This window comes from Setaria viridis, chromosome 2, assembly GCF_005286985.2.
Source record: "Setaria viridis chromosome 2, Setaria_viridis_v4.0, whole genome shotgun sequence".
Classification (NCBI taxonomy): domain Eukaryota; kingdom Viridiplantae; phylum Streptophyta; class Magnoliopsida; order Poales; family Poaceae; genus Setaria; species Setaria viridis.
The window spans coordinates 43399190-43411936 of NC_048264.2; the positions used below are offsets into that span (position 1 = coordinate 43399190).

The 12747-nt window shown below is 55.1% G+C and overlaps 1 protein-coding gene across 1 annotated transcript; it reads right to left on the bottom strand.

Annotated features, from left to right (window-relative positions):
• Positions 1-2599: 2599 nt before the first annotated feature.
• On the bottom strand, positions 2600-4993 carry LOC117842045 (indole-3-acetic acid-amido synthetase GH3.8). The gene is made up of 2 exons (XM_034722382.2): positions 4402-4993; positions 2600-4299 (listed from the first exon to the last, which is right to left on the bottom strand). Exons 1-2 carry the CDS (start codon positions 4854-4856, stop codon positions 2922-2924), a joined length of 1833 nt encoding a protein of 610 aa, XP_034578273.1. The 5' UTR covers positions 4857-4993; the 3' UTR covers positions 2600-2921.
• Between the last annotated feature and the right edge of the window lie 7754 nt (positions 4994-12747).

Below are 12747 nucleotides of genomic sequence, written 5' to 3' on the forward strand. Positions count from 1 at the left end.
TTGAACCACCCATGACTCTTGGTCCATGCAAAAGACAGAACACATGTACATAAAATAAAAAAAAAGTCGGGTCCAGCTGGCATCCACGACGGCAGGACCAAAAATGCCGGAGACCGATTCTTGATTTGCGTGGGAGGGAAACACGGGAGCGTCAGAGCCCGAGACGAGGAAGCAGGCAGCACTCCAGCCTCCAGCAGACCAGCAGGGCGCGCGGGCGCGGCGAGGGAGCTCGATCGCCTCGCCCGCCCGGAGGCCGGAGGCCGGAGCCGCCAACCCCTCCTCGTGCGTCGGCTTCCGCGGTTCCGCCTTTGCTCCGCGGATGGATGAGCACAGCTGACCGCGCCCCGGCTGCCCGAGTGCAGATTGCCGCCAAGTACCGTTGCTTTTGTCGATTGGCCATTTGGTTAGCAGAGTCTTGATCCTTGACCCGTCTCCAGGAGACAATTAGGTAGCGCTACTCCTACTACGCGCACTGTACAGCACAGTATCGCGTGAACGTCTCGGGCACTCGTGCGCGCATGCAAACGAAGTCAACCGCAGCCTCACGGGAGTCACAGTCACAGGCATATCCGGATAGCAACCTGTCAACGGCGAGCATATCCATATCGCCTGGTTTGGCTTCTTGGCCAGTATGAAACAATAATCTGTCCGGATTATCTGGACGCAAGCACCGCTTGTCTGTTTCTCCGACCCCGACATTTCCCGCACGTTTCCTGGCCGCGGCTGTACGGAGTACCCCGCACCACCCATGCAGCTCAGCTCAGATATCCCTTGGCAAAACGACAAGCGCGTGCCGTGCAGGGGCACCGATCATGATCAATGGTCCAAGGCGGCAGCGTCGCGGTCATACAATATCCGTCACGAGTCTCGACGATCTCCTGCTGCAGCTGCACAGTGCAGAACCCCAATGCCAGTGCCAAACCTGGACGCGGCTGCACGCAACAAAGCACAAGTCACGGAGCAGCAATACAAAACGGCACGGTCCACGCCTCGACGCGCCTGCCCGGGGTTGGCGCGGGCGCAGGAAAGCGGCGCGCGGGACTCCGGCAGGGAGACCCGCATCTGTGTCTCGGCCGGCCGGATGGGCGGGCGGGCGGCAATCGCGATTCCCACGGCCATCGAGCTCCCAGGTCCCAGCCGTCTCGTCCGCCTCCCCGGGCGGGTCGAGAGGCGCGCGCGCGACGCGATGGCTTCGCTTGCCGCAGCACGTTGACCTGCCCCCGGCCGCCCCGGCCTGCCGCTATCGCGGACGCTGGCCACTCGCAGTCGTTCGCGGCCAAAACCCGCGATTCGCGCGTGATCCGCACTGCATTTCGCAGGGTTGACCTGACCTGAACCTGATCCCCAAACTGTGGCTTGGCCGGGCTTGGATCAAACCATGGTGCCCTTTTGACAAAGGGAAACTCTGAATGCTGTAGCTGTGCTTGTGCTGTTGTGCAGTTGTGCAGGCAGGCGACTAGGCCAGGTCCTTTTTACTGTGCTGTACTGCGGAGGGAGCACACACAAGGCGACGAGCGGATCTCAGTATCTCACCGCATCGCCGGACGCGTCGTCTGGTGCGCGCGGAGTCAAAGACTCGGAGATCTCGTAACAGTGACGGCGATGCGGACCCGCTGACAGGCCACGGCGGCAGCGCACCCAAGAGTCAAACGCTTGAGACGAAGGCGAGGCGTGTCCCGCAGTGGGCACGACACGACAGATATTCGCCGTCCAAGTCCAAGCTCCCCCTTCGTCAACGGAGCGAAATTGACAAGTAACTAGCAAGGTCCCCTCACGGATCACGGCCTACCGATCGCGAAGAGCCAGATCGGACACGTAGGTTCCATCACGTTCATCTGATTTGGTTCTAGGTACCGGTACTTAAATCTATTCCTGTCTTTGTGATAGCAGCAGCACAATTCGGAGACGTCTTGAGAAAGACTTTTGAGATGCAAAACGAAGCTCGCAAAAGGCCGTAACATGGCTTTCGGAGAGGGGAAAATGATCTCGCTTTTTGACTCGTGGAAAGCGACCAAGAGACACGGAGGTACAGTGCTGTGTACCCAGGCAGGAAAGTGTGCTGGTCCGTCCGTCTGCAACGAGCGACGACCAGACGACCGAGCGCCGTGCCGGATCGTGCACCGGTCCGGCCATGATTCGGCACTACGCCCAGCTTTGAAAAAACCTTGCTCTGACTAGTGACTAGTTTAATCACGCGTCAACGTCGCAGCAGAGAGCTTACGGCCAGACACTTCGCGTCAGGCTATCAACCACTCGAAAGACTGCCATCAATCACGCCGCTTGTGCGCGAAATGGCTTCGCCACGCTGATAAACCCGTCAGATCAGAGGCGGTTGAGCGATGGCAAGAGGCAAGCTCTGCCAGTCTGCCACAACACTCGCTTGTGCTTGCATGATGAGCCAATGATGTGGCGGTTTTACCATGGCGAAGCCATAACTGAATCGCGTTGCCTGAAATGGACTGTCTGAAGGCTGAAGAGCCATGGGAAAAAGATGGGAAGGTGCTCCCCACTAGACAGCAAAGTGTCAAAGCTTTCAAGCTCGTGGCCTGTTTTGGTGATCAGAACATTGCAGCAGGATCTTGCGCAGAACTCGTACAGATTTGGGGAAACGTTAAATTAGTCACATACTCCATAATAAGCGATTCGATCGTACGGACAACAGTACCACTACTGGAAGAGTCCAACCCTTACATGCATCGACTATTTTGCTTCAGCTGGTCAGCTCAGCCAACCCTCACCACATCCAAGTTACCCTCACTCTCACTAACTGACAGTACTCAAAATTCCAAAATTAACAAATATTTAGGTGCACGGACATTCTACCTCTGCTATCGAGCAATGCCCAGAATATGCAGGAGATTCCAATCTAATTAAGCGAAGCCGGACAGTCCAACTCCTCGTCGCGCCGCCGGCCGGCCGGTCTAGTCGTCGTTGCGCTGGCCGGGGGTCCAGTGCGGCAGCGCGGGGCTGAAGTGGGTGGACACCACGCGGGAGTCCAGCAGCTCGATGATGGGCGGGAACGTCACGCACCGGGGCACCTTGTACTGGTTGATGGACGCGCCCCGGGAGATGGCGTAGTCCATGAGCTCCTCGAAGGTGCCCGGCCGGACCACCCGGATCTCCAGCGGCCCGATCGAGCCGTCCGCCACGCGGCTCTGCCGGTACACCGAGTTCAGCGCCTCCTCCATCTCCAGGCAGCACCGGTCCAGCGTCTCCCTGTCCACCGCCGCGCCGGCGTCGGGGCTCTTAGCCAGCAGCTCCCAGTAGATGACGTAGTGGCCGGGGATGCTCTTGGTGTACGCCTGGCTGGTGTACTCCACCACGGTGGCGCCGTGCGGGCGGAGCAGCGCGGACGCGCGCTCAACGGCGCGCTGCAGCTCCGCCTCGTCCGTCTTGTCGGACTCGATGGACAGGAGCACGTTCTTGCGGCGCACGAACCGGAACTGCGGCGCCGAGTTGTGGAACCCGGTCACCTGGAGCACGTCGCCGACGCGGTACCGGTTCAGCCCGGCGTACGTCGTGATCACCAGCTCGTACTCGCGCCCGAGCTCCACGCGGGCGAGGTCCACCAGCTGGCTCACGTCGCCGCCCGACGCCGCGGCGTCCATGGGGAGGAACTCGAAGTAGCACATGTTGGGCATCAGGGTGTAGGACACCTCCGACGGGTCGCACATGGGGCGGAGGTTCAGGCCGAAGTAGCACTCCGACGACGCATACATGGTGCAGGCCATCGGGAGGCCGCCGCTGTAGTACTTGAGCGTCGGGATGTACTGCGCCATCGCGCCGGTGACGATGACGTCAAGGTACTTGGTGTTGGGCCAAATGCGCGTGATGATGCCCGCCCAGTCGCCGCTGGAGCACTCGGCGCGGATCACCGCAGCGAGCTCGGGGTCCTGGCGGAGGATGCCGGCGACGGCCTCGCGCACCGAGGGGTCGGTGACGCGAGGGGTGAGCGCGCCGGCCTCGATGTCCGCGGCGAGCTGCTCCCAGTTGAGCTGGAGGAAGCGGATGGCGCGGAGGAGGCCGGATGCGAACACGGCGCCCACGCGCAGCACGTCGTGGCGCTGGCACAGCCCGCACACCATCTGCGCGTACATGCTCTGGAACGCGTCGGCGCAGAGGATGGCCGCCGTCGGGCTTGTGTAGTTGTTGTAGGCGTCGAACGGCCGGTTCTTGAAGTGGTTGCTCTTGTAGTAGCTGGTCAGGACCGGCCGCGCCGCGAGGCCGCCCGGCGTCTTTGTCTCCGATTTCACGAAGAGGAAATGGAGAGCCTTCCCCTTGTCCATGCCAGGCACATACCTGCACACAATCATTGGACGCCATGGCTGCCATTAATAACTGTACCGCGCACGTGCGTGCTGTCGACCCAATAACTGCGAGCGACTGGAGAAGAGAGCTTACAGGTTCATGACGGGCATCTGGAGGCTGTAGAGCAGCTGGCGGCGGTTGAGCTCGTCCTCGATGGTGGGCATGAGCTTGCGCTCGCCGGCGGACGTCCCGGAGCTGGTGAGGAACTCGGAGACGGGGTGCCCGGACAGGATGGGCGTGCGGTCGCCGTCGGCAATGCGCCGGATGTACGGCTGCAGGTCCTCGTACGTCGCCATGGGCACCTTGGCGCGGAACGTGGCGCGGTCGGTGGCGCCGGCGAGGCCGCACTTGATGAGGTACTCGGTGTCGGCGTTGCGGGTGAGGATCTCCTCCAGAACGCGCTCTTGCACGGCGTCAACGTCCGAGGTCATCTCCTCGATGAACCGGAGCTTCTCGGCGTCGCCGTCCTTCACCGGCGACTGCGCCGGCGAGGCCGGGCCGCGGAGAGCTGCGCCGGTGGTCGTGGACACTTCGGCCATCACCGCCATTGGCTCGACCGAACACTACTTGCGAACGCTAGCTAGCAGCTGCGTGGAACGTGTGGGGTGCGTGGAGGGAGGAGGGAGGGGAAGGGCAGGAGATGTTTTCTGCTGCTTGCTGTGTGCTTGGGTTCGGAATGGCTCGGGCAAGGCCAGATAATTTATAGGGGGAGCGAGCTCGGCGAGCTGGGACGAGCGAGAGGTGGTCACGCGTGGAGCAGTGGACGGGGGGAGAAGGACACGGGGTGACGTCGGGGCTGTCGCTCCCCGGCGCGGCAGCGGCGGGGCCCGGTGTCCCGTCCTGGGGTGGACAACCGCCCGGCAAGGTGGGGGCGGCCGGAACGCCACGTCGGAGCAGCCGCCGATGAGGCCGCGGAAACGTGGCCGCTGGGCCCTGGCCGTGTCGACTCGCTCCCCTCCAGCTCGCCAACGTCTCCCGACCGATGCAAATTTCCCTACGACTTGGTCGTGGATTTTGGCGCATTGTCGAAGCCGTGATGCACTTGGTGATCGATCGATCGACTATCGATGGTCCAATGATGCAAATCCGTTACGAGTTGTTATCGGTCGAGACGCGAAACCCGGATTTGGTGAGTGTGTTGTTGCCCGGGCGAGTTGCTGAATCGAACGCATCATCTAGTTTCAGCTCAACAACGAAGTCGCCGAATCGAATGCAAGATCTCCGTGAGCAGCCTGCCGGCCTGCCTGCCTGCCGCCTCGCTCGAACGTGTGGTGTCGTCAAGCGGACCGCGCCCTGAGCCCTTATCCGCGACGACTTTTGCAGGCGCCAGCCTTTGTCGAGCCGCTTTGGGCACGACACGGCGGCACGGAATTCCGTGCCGTGCTCCACCGATCATCGATTCGAGTCGATCGATCCCGGGAGGTGCCGCCGGGCGCCAGCAGGCAGGCCGCACGCCACGCCGGCGCGGCTGGTTTGGGAAACGCGAGGCCCAACTTCCCCTCCCGGGGGCGCACCGATCGCGACGCCCCGGCGTCACGTCGCGGCGCATGGCCGGCTTCGGCACGGCCGGGCGGTTACGTTGCGCGCGGGCGCCGCTAGCCTGCCCAGATGGGGGCGCGAGGTGCATTGAATCGCCGCGGTTGGGGAGGTTCGCGGGCGGAAGCCGGTGGGGGGGCGTGCCCATGCGGTCTCGACGAGACTGGCACTCGACTCGGTTACGGCTGGCGGCCACGTGAAGGGGTTAGCCGGCAGCAGCGAGTTGGAACATGCTCGTGGCCACTTCGCCGGCCAGGGGGTTGATCCGGTCCACGGCCGGGATTGTTAGTGATGGGATGATTCATTGATTCCTGCCTGGGTGGACGGCGTGGCGGATAAATATTCCTTTTGTGCTCTGTCACTCGGCTCACGAACTCACAACGCGCTCGGCCGTGGCGCTGGGAGAATAATGAATAAGAAAAGAGGGGAGGGGGAATTATATTCCGGGGCTGCGAGAAGGGTGCGGAGATCCGGCCGGGATACGGTTCGCGTCCGACGAAACTTCGAATCACCGGCCGCGGCCGCAAAAGTTTATTGCAGCACGCGGGGGGAGAGCGGCGCTGCTCGTGCTCGTCGTCGCCGTGGCCGTCGGCCGGCGTGGCTCGTGCGTGCGGGTTGGCTGGCTGCGACGTGCGCGTACGGTGTACAGTGGCCGCCCAGGGCATGCGGTTGCCGCCCGCACGCATCATTGGTCGGGGGGCGGCGGGAGTGGCGGCCTTGCCAGCCTTGGGGGGGCGGTGGCGATACGAGGCCGCCGCGTGCGTCGGTTGCGCGGCCGCGTAGTGAGCTAGCACAGCACAGCTCGAGTGGCCAGGCCAGGCCACCGCGCGCCACCGCCGAGGCTGGCAGGCGGCGTGGTGGACGCGCAGCCGAGGAGGCTGTGAAAATCCGCACCGGTTGTTTCGACGCGCGGTTATTAGGAAAAGATGCGCCGGCGAGGAAGGGAAGCTTCGCTTTTGCGCGACAGGGGAACGTGAAAAAGGCTGGGGGTTTCCGTCACGTGAACCCGAAGGGAACAAGAACACTTGTTCGGGCGAGCCTTTTGTTTTGTCCGCGCGCGAACACGCACGCACGCACACGCCCGCCCGTGCCGGGAATTTCTAGGGGCGGGCACCCGTACGTGATCGTGACAGTCATTTTGCATCTTTGCTGGTCGTCGCCGTCGTCGATTACCGGGGGTGGTGGCCGCCTCTGTAAAAGTGTCCGTGTGAACTGCAAAGCCCATGACCTTTGCTGTGTCTTGCATGGTGGTTGGGTAGCGGGCTTACCGGCTACCTTGGACTTCGGTGACACTGCAAGTGTGTGGAGTTATCTGTTAATTTTTGTTACAAGTAGGATCATCTCTCCTACAACTAGTAGCATAAAACAAAACGTAATCCACGCATCAGCAACGAAGCCACGCTTGTAGGTGCGATTCGATACGGCTCGTGTGTTCGACTGTTCGGGTCGGGGAGTATCGTATCAGGCTATCATCAGCTGCTTAATAATGTGCGCGAGCTAGGAAATTAGTTGGAAGCAAACAAGAAAGCCGTAGCGAGACAGATACAAGGAATATGAATTCTCCTTTTCTTTTCCATTTTTCTATACCAGGAATATGGACACTCTTTTACATATAGACAAAAGTACAGATAGCTAATTTATCTACTATCAGTTCGTCACTTTCCACTTATCTGGTATCACTATGTATGCATGTTTGCTAGTAGGGGGTGTTTGGATAATAGGTGCTAAACTTTATGCATATGCTAATAGGGGGTGTTTGGATACTAGGTGCTAAACTTTAGCAGTGTCACATCGAATGTTCGGATGCTAATTAGGAGGATTAAATATGAGCTAATTATAAAACTAATTGCAGAACTTCTCTAATTCGCGAGACGAATCTATTAAACCTAATTAATCTATCATTAGCAAACGGTTACTGTAGCACTATTGTCAAATCATGGACTAATTAGGTTTAATAGATTCGTCTCACGAATTAGACTCCATCTGTGCAATTAGTTTTGTAATTAGTCTATATTTAATAAACCTAATTAGTATCCAAACATCCGATATGACAGGTGCTAAACTTTAGCGGGTGGTATCCAAACACCCCCGAGCAAACATCCAGATGAAGGTCAGCACCGAAAGCTGTTTTGTTGGCATGTAATCGAGTTACTTCCACCGCAGTTCTTCTCACACATGCATGTGCGTCATTCAGTTTAGCATCTTGAAATCATCTTTCTTTTTTAGAAACTAAACCATCATTCTTTTCTGAGATATGTCAAACCATCTTCGTATCTTATGACTGAATGAAGAAGTTTCGGTTCACCTTCCTTGTTTTCCTTTAGAGAGTCCTCGGAATCCACCGATTTCATTCGATAGAGCTCGAAAGAATCAGCTACGACATTCGACGAAGGCATAAGTTTTTATCTATGTGTTTGTTGATTTGATCGAACCTTTCTAATAAAGATCGAGCACGTATACTGCATGACGCGTGTCCGTATACGAGTATATAGTATACGATCAGCTGACGCGCGCGCAGCAAAAAATATATGCAGGCGACAACAAACGGCTGCTGCGATGATCCTGGACTGATGATACCTCGCAAAAGGAATTGGAGCTAAAACAGTAAAAAATCCTGGTGCTAACTGCTAATGTTGCACTTGATCATCGCTCTTCTAATTTACAGTTAAGAAAAAGTATACAAAAAATACAGCTAAGAATGGTGTGGTAGTATTCATCAAATAAAGTAAAATCAGCCGGCGACCAGCACGAAGTCTGCGTCTTGACTGACCGGCAAGTCTAGCGTTGGGCGAGTAGCATGTACAGACACGAACAAGGACGGTAAAATCACTTTTTCTATGAACGTGTCACGCGTACGGCGGCCATTCAAAGATAGACAGATAAAAAAAGTGAAGAAGACCCTCCACTTGGCTAGGTTTCACAATCATCTTCAGCCAATGGAGTAGATACATACGGACACGTGTCGTGCAATCCTGCTATATGTTTCACCGGATTTTGTATGAAGAAGTTGCCTAAGCCCTGCATGGAAGGAGAGGATTGGTCTTAGGAGTTTTATGATTTAGCTCAAGGTTGCACTGAATTCTGTGGATTTGAATTGTAGGGATTTGGATCCAAATATTCCGACCGTCCGGTTAAATTACCGGCAAATTATTATGGGAAAAAAAATCAAACTTATCACAATTTTATCAATAAATAGTTAAATTTAAATATTTTAAGTTGCTCAATTAAATTTTGCTGGCGGTTTGAACGGAAGGAGTGCTATATATTTAACAGAAGCTCGGATCCAATTTACTAGTACGAAAGACCGTGGTTTCCACTGTGAAACACTTGCCGTTGGTAGGCCTGCCACTGTATATCCATCCCCACCCTTCAAATCCACACCCACTTTAAATGAGGAAGGTATGGATAAAAAATTATATACTCATTAGAAATGAGGAGCGGAAGGTATGGAGAGGATACAATTAATCAATTGGATATGTATATATATGTAGCACAAAGTTAATTATCATTGAATATGGGTGGGATTAGAGAGGCTAAGAAGTGGATAATAATTTTTTGAATTTGGATGTTAACAAGAATGGATTTGCCCATAACCTCTCCCGTGGCAGGCCTAGCCATTCGTGTCATGCAGAGCTAAGAATAACCTCAAGGATGCTTTCTATTCAGGCAGGGGAAAACTATTTTATATGCAAAAAGAACGACCTGAGGGATGCGCTATTTGGTCTGGTGGCTATAAATTAACCCATTTTATTGCCTCGGATCATCATCATTTCGCTCGCTTGAAAGAGATTTTAATTTTACACACACATCTTACAGTCTGAACATCGTGTGTCGTCGGTCAGTCTCTCGTGGCAAGTGCCATCGAGTAGTGGTAATTATTACGCTATACTTTATCCTCATGTAAAGATGATCACGCGAGCCTACCAAGCTGACAGAATCGAAAGACCAAAACATTATCGACGCACGTCTTCACGGGAACAACTAACGCGGTATAAACGCACGCGGCAAGAACCCAGATTCGTGGAGCTTTATTTTACCCTCTCGATGCCAAGCGTGTTTACGTTCTTGAAAGAACGTAATTAAGCTAATCTCCCGTGGACTCGTGGTACATGCCGCCCTAGAAATTACTCCAATAGTGGTAATTATTACACTGTACTAAGGCAGATCGTTTTAGTTTAGTTCTGAGTAAAACACACCAGTAGAGAATTGGCTTTCAATGCGCCCCCTTTTGTCCCGATTTAAAGTTAGACAAAAGGTTCACCAACCGGGACTAAAGCTCGGTCACTGGTGGGGGGCTCACCAACTGAGACCTTTTATCCCGGTTGCAAAGGCTAGTGGGAAAAAAAGATACTGGGGACCCTTTTATCCCGGTTTGAAACACCAACCGGGATAAAAGAACCCCCCTTTTATCCCGGTTGGTGTTTCAAACCGGGATAAAAGGGTCCCCAACGAGGTGACTGGAAGAGGACTAAATCCCTCGAACCCTTTTATCCCGATTTGTAATACCAAACCGGGATAAAAGGGGGTCTTTTATCCCGGTTGGTGATAAAAGGGTCCCCACGAGTTAATACAAAAGGATAGCATCCCCTATATAGTCAGATGTGGTGTGTAGCTGGGATGGCAAGGAAGCTACGCGCGAGGCTGGAGGTTGTGGGTTCGAATCCCACGCAGCGCGTGCATATTTCGCGTGAAAAATCGCATATTACCAACCAGGATAAAAAATGGTCTTTAGTCCCGGTTGAGTGACCCCGATGGATTTTCGGGAGGTTTGCACCCTACCAACTGGGACTAAAGGCCAATTCTCTACTTAGTGACAATTTTAACATTCAATTCATCATAGAAAAAATATACCAATATCTACAACATTAGTTAAATTCACCTTAAAACCGGTGTCTTGGCAGCGTAGTTGTTTGATATTATGATGAGTGTCGACCGGAACTGACAGAGTAAGAGACCAAGAGAATATGTGTGGCATCGCAGGTCTCCCTGTACCGCACTACATCTACTTGACGTGAGTGCTGCTGGCTCGGTTCATGCACGGGCACACGCACACCAAACGCGCAGTAAAACGCACGCGGCAAAATAAAAACCCGGACGATCCCCTGGAACCTTCTGATCGCTCGCTAGTGAGCGCTGGTCGACACTCGAGTAGTCGAGTCGCGCGCGACACACAACCTTTCTGATGGCATCTCCACCGTGCGAGCCACTGGTCGACTGACCGGCCGGCCGGCCGGGCAGGACTTGGTGGACGATGGTGGTGAGCCCGGCCGGCCGGATCGTGGATCTCCTTTCTGGATTTGATTGCAATGCTGGGTCGTTGGACGTGGACTCGGCTGTTTGTCTACCCTAAGCGCGGACATGCATGGTGAAGTTAATCAGTCCGAGACAGGCGCCCTGGACATGCATTGGCGAGCTCCATTATCTGGCTACACAAGATAGTGCTTGTAGCTCGTAGCCTTTGCAGCAGGCGGGAATAATCAAAAGGTGTGAGCTGAGGAAAGAAAGGCGCCGTGCTGCCGTGGAAGAGATCACCAGCAGCTAGCGGCAGGCAGGTCGACAGTGTGCATGCATGCATGTATCGATGGCATGTACTCTCGTCTGCAGCCACGCACGCACGGACGACTGGACGAGAAGGGATTGGCGCGACAAGGGCACCAGATCGACAGGCAGACACGGCACATGCACGCAGGCCGGGGGGCGGTAGCATGGCATTGGCAGCACCCCCTCTCTTTCTGCCGTTGCCCAATCGCGCCCATATCGTCTGGTCCGGTCGTCTCATGGCCTGGTCTGGTGTCCGTCGTAAAGGAATGTGTTTACCTAACGAACGACGACCCATCATGGCGTCGGAGGACCGGTGCTGCCAAGTTGTCCCCGGCCACTCAAACGGATGATAGGTGAGAAGGCTGGTACAGAGCTGTACACAGACTGCAGAGCAGCGACCGTTTCTAGTGCATGGCTCTGTAGGGCGGAAATATCCCTGTGGCGGCGTCATGCCATGATGGGCGAGAAAGTATGCAAGGTGCTGATTTTGACTCGAAAGGTATCACACCCTTCTTAGCGAAACTTGATCGGCAAAGAGGTCACTGGGATTAAGCAGGGCCAGTAAAGAGCCAAATCTGATGCCCACGGCCCACCTGGCGCGACCCAGCCAGTGCGGTGCGGCCCAAAGAAGTCATAGCCCATGAGGCCATGACCCAGCGCGGCCCGCCTTCGCAGTTCCCAGCGCAGCCCACGTTGACTCAGCAACTCTGCTTTCTCAGTTCGCTTGGGGTGTTGCTTTGTGTATGAAACTATACTATAGGATCATCGTTTCTGTCCGGCGGCAATCGTCACCTGACCACTGTCAAAACGTTATAAAAACACTGTAAAAAACGTCATCCAACCAATAATTCCAGTACACAATACACCTCAGTGTCAGTCGAGCAAGAACGTACACGACTTTTCATCAAATAATTCGAGGGGGTGGCTCAAAAGGCAGAGGTAGACAGCACATGGTATAGTATCGCGATCATCGATAGACGATAGGTGCTTGAACAAATCCGAGTGGAAATCATGGAACTGCTTGGAGAACAACACCCAAGACTTTTCCATTCTTCCTGGCTTGCTGCGCCAGAATCAGTTCCCTGCGGACCAGCCAAAGATGTCACCCACCCAAGACGATGCGTCATAGGGCACATGGAACAAAACACCCCGCCCAGCTGTATTCAGCACTGTGATACTATTTTTTTTAGCATTCACGTGTGAATGTTTACGACCACAAAGAAACAATCCTGACTACATAACGAGAAGCTACACGAGTACTTAGATCCAATTCTCAAACTGCGGAACACAAAAGAGAAGAAAGAAAGAAACTAGAAAAGAAAGCTTAAAAATTAAGCTTTGAACTTCTTCTGCGTCCTTACC

Coding starts and splice junctions, on each gene's coding strand:
- LOC117842045 (XM_034722382.2), bottom strand. CDS start 4,856: ATGGCGGTGATGGCCGAAGTGTCCACGACCACCGGCGCAGCTCTCCGC. Junction 4,300..4,401: donor CAGATGCCCGTCATGAACCT/GTAAGCTCTCTT, acceptor GATTGTGTGCAG/GTATGTGCCTGGCATGGACA.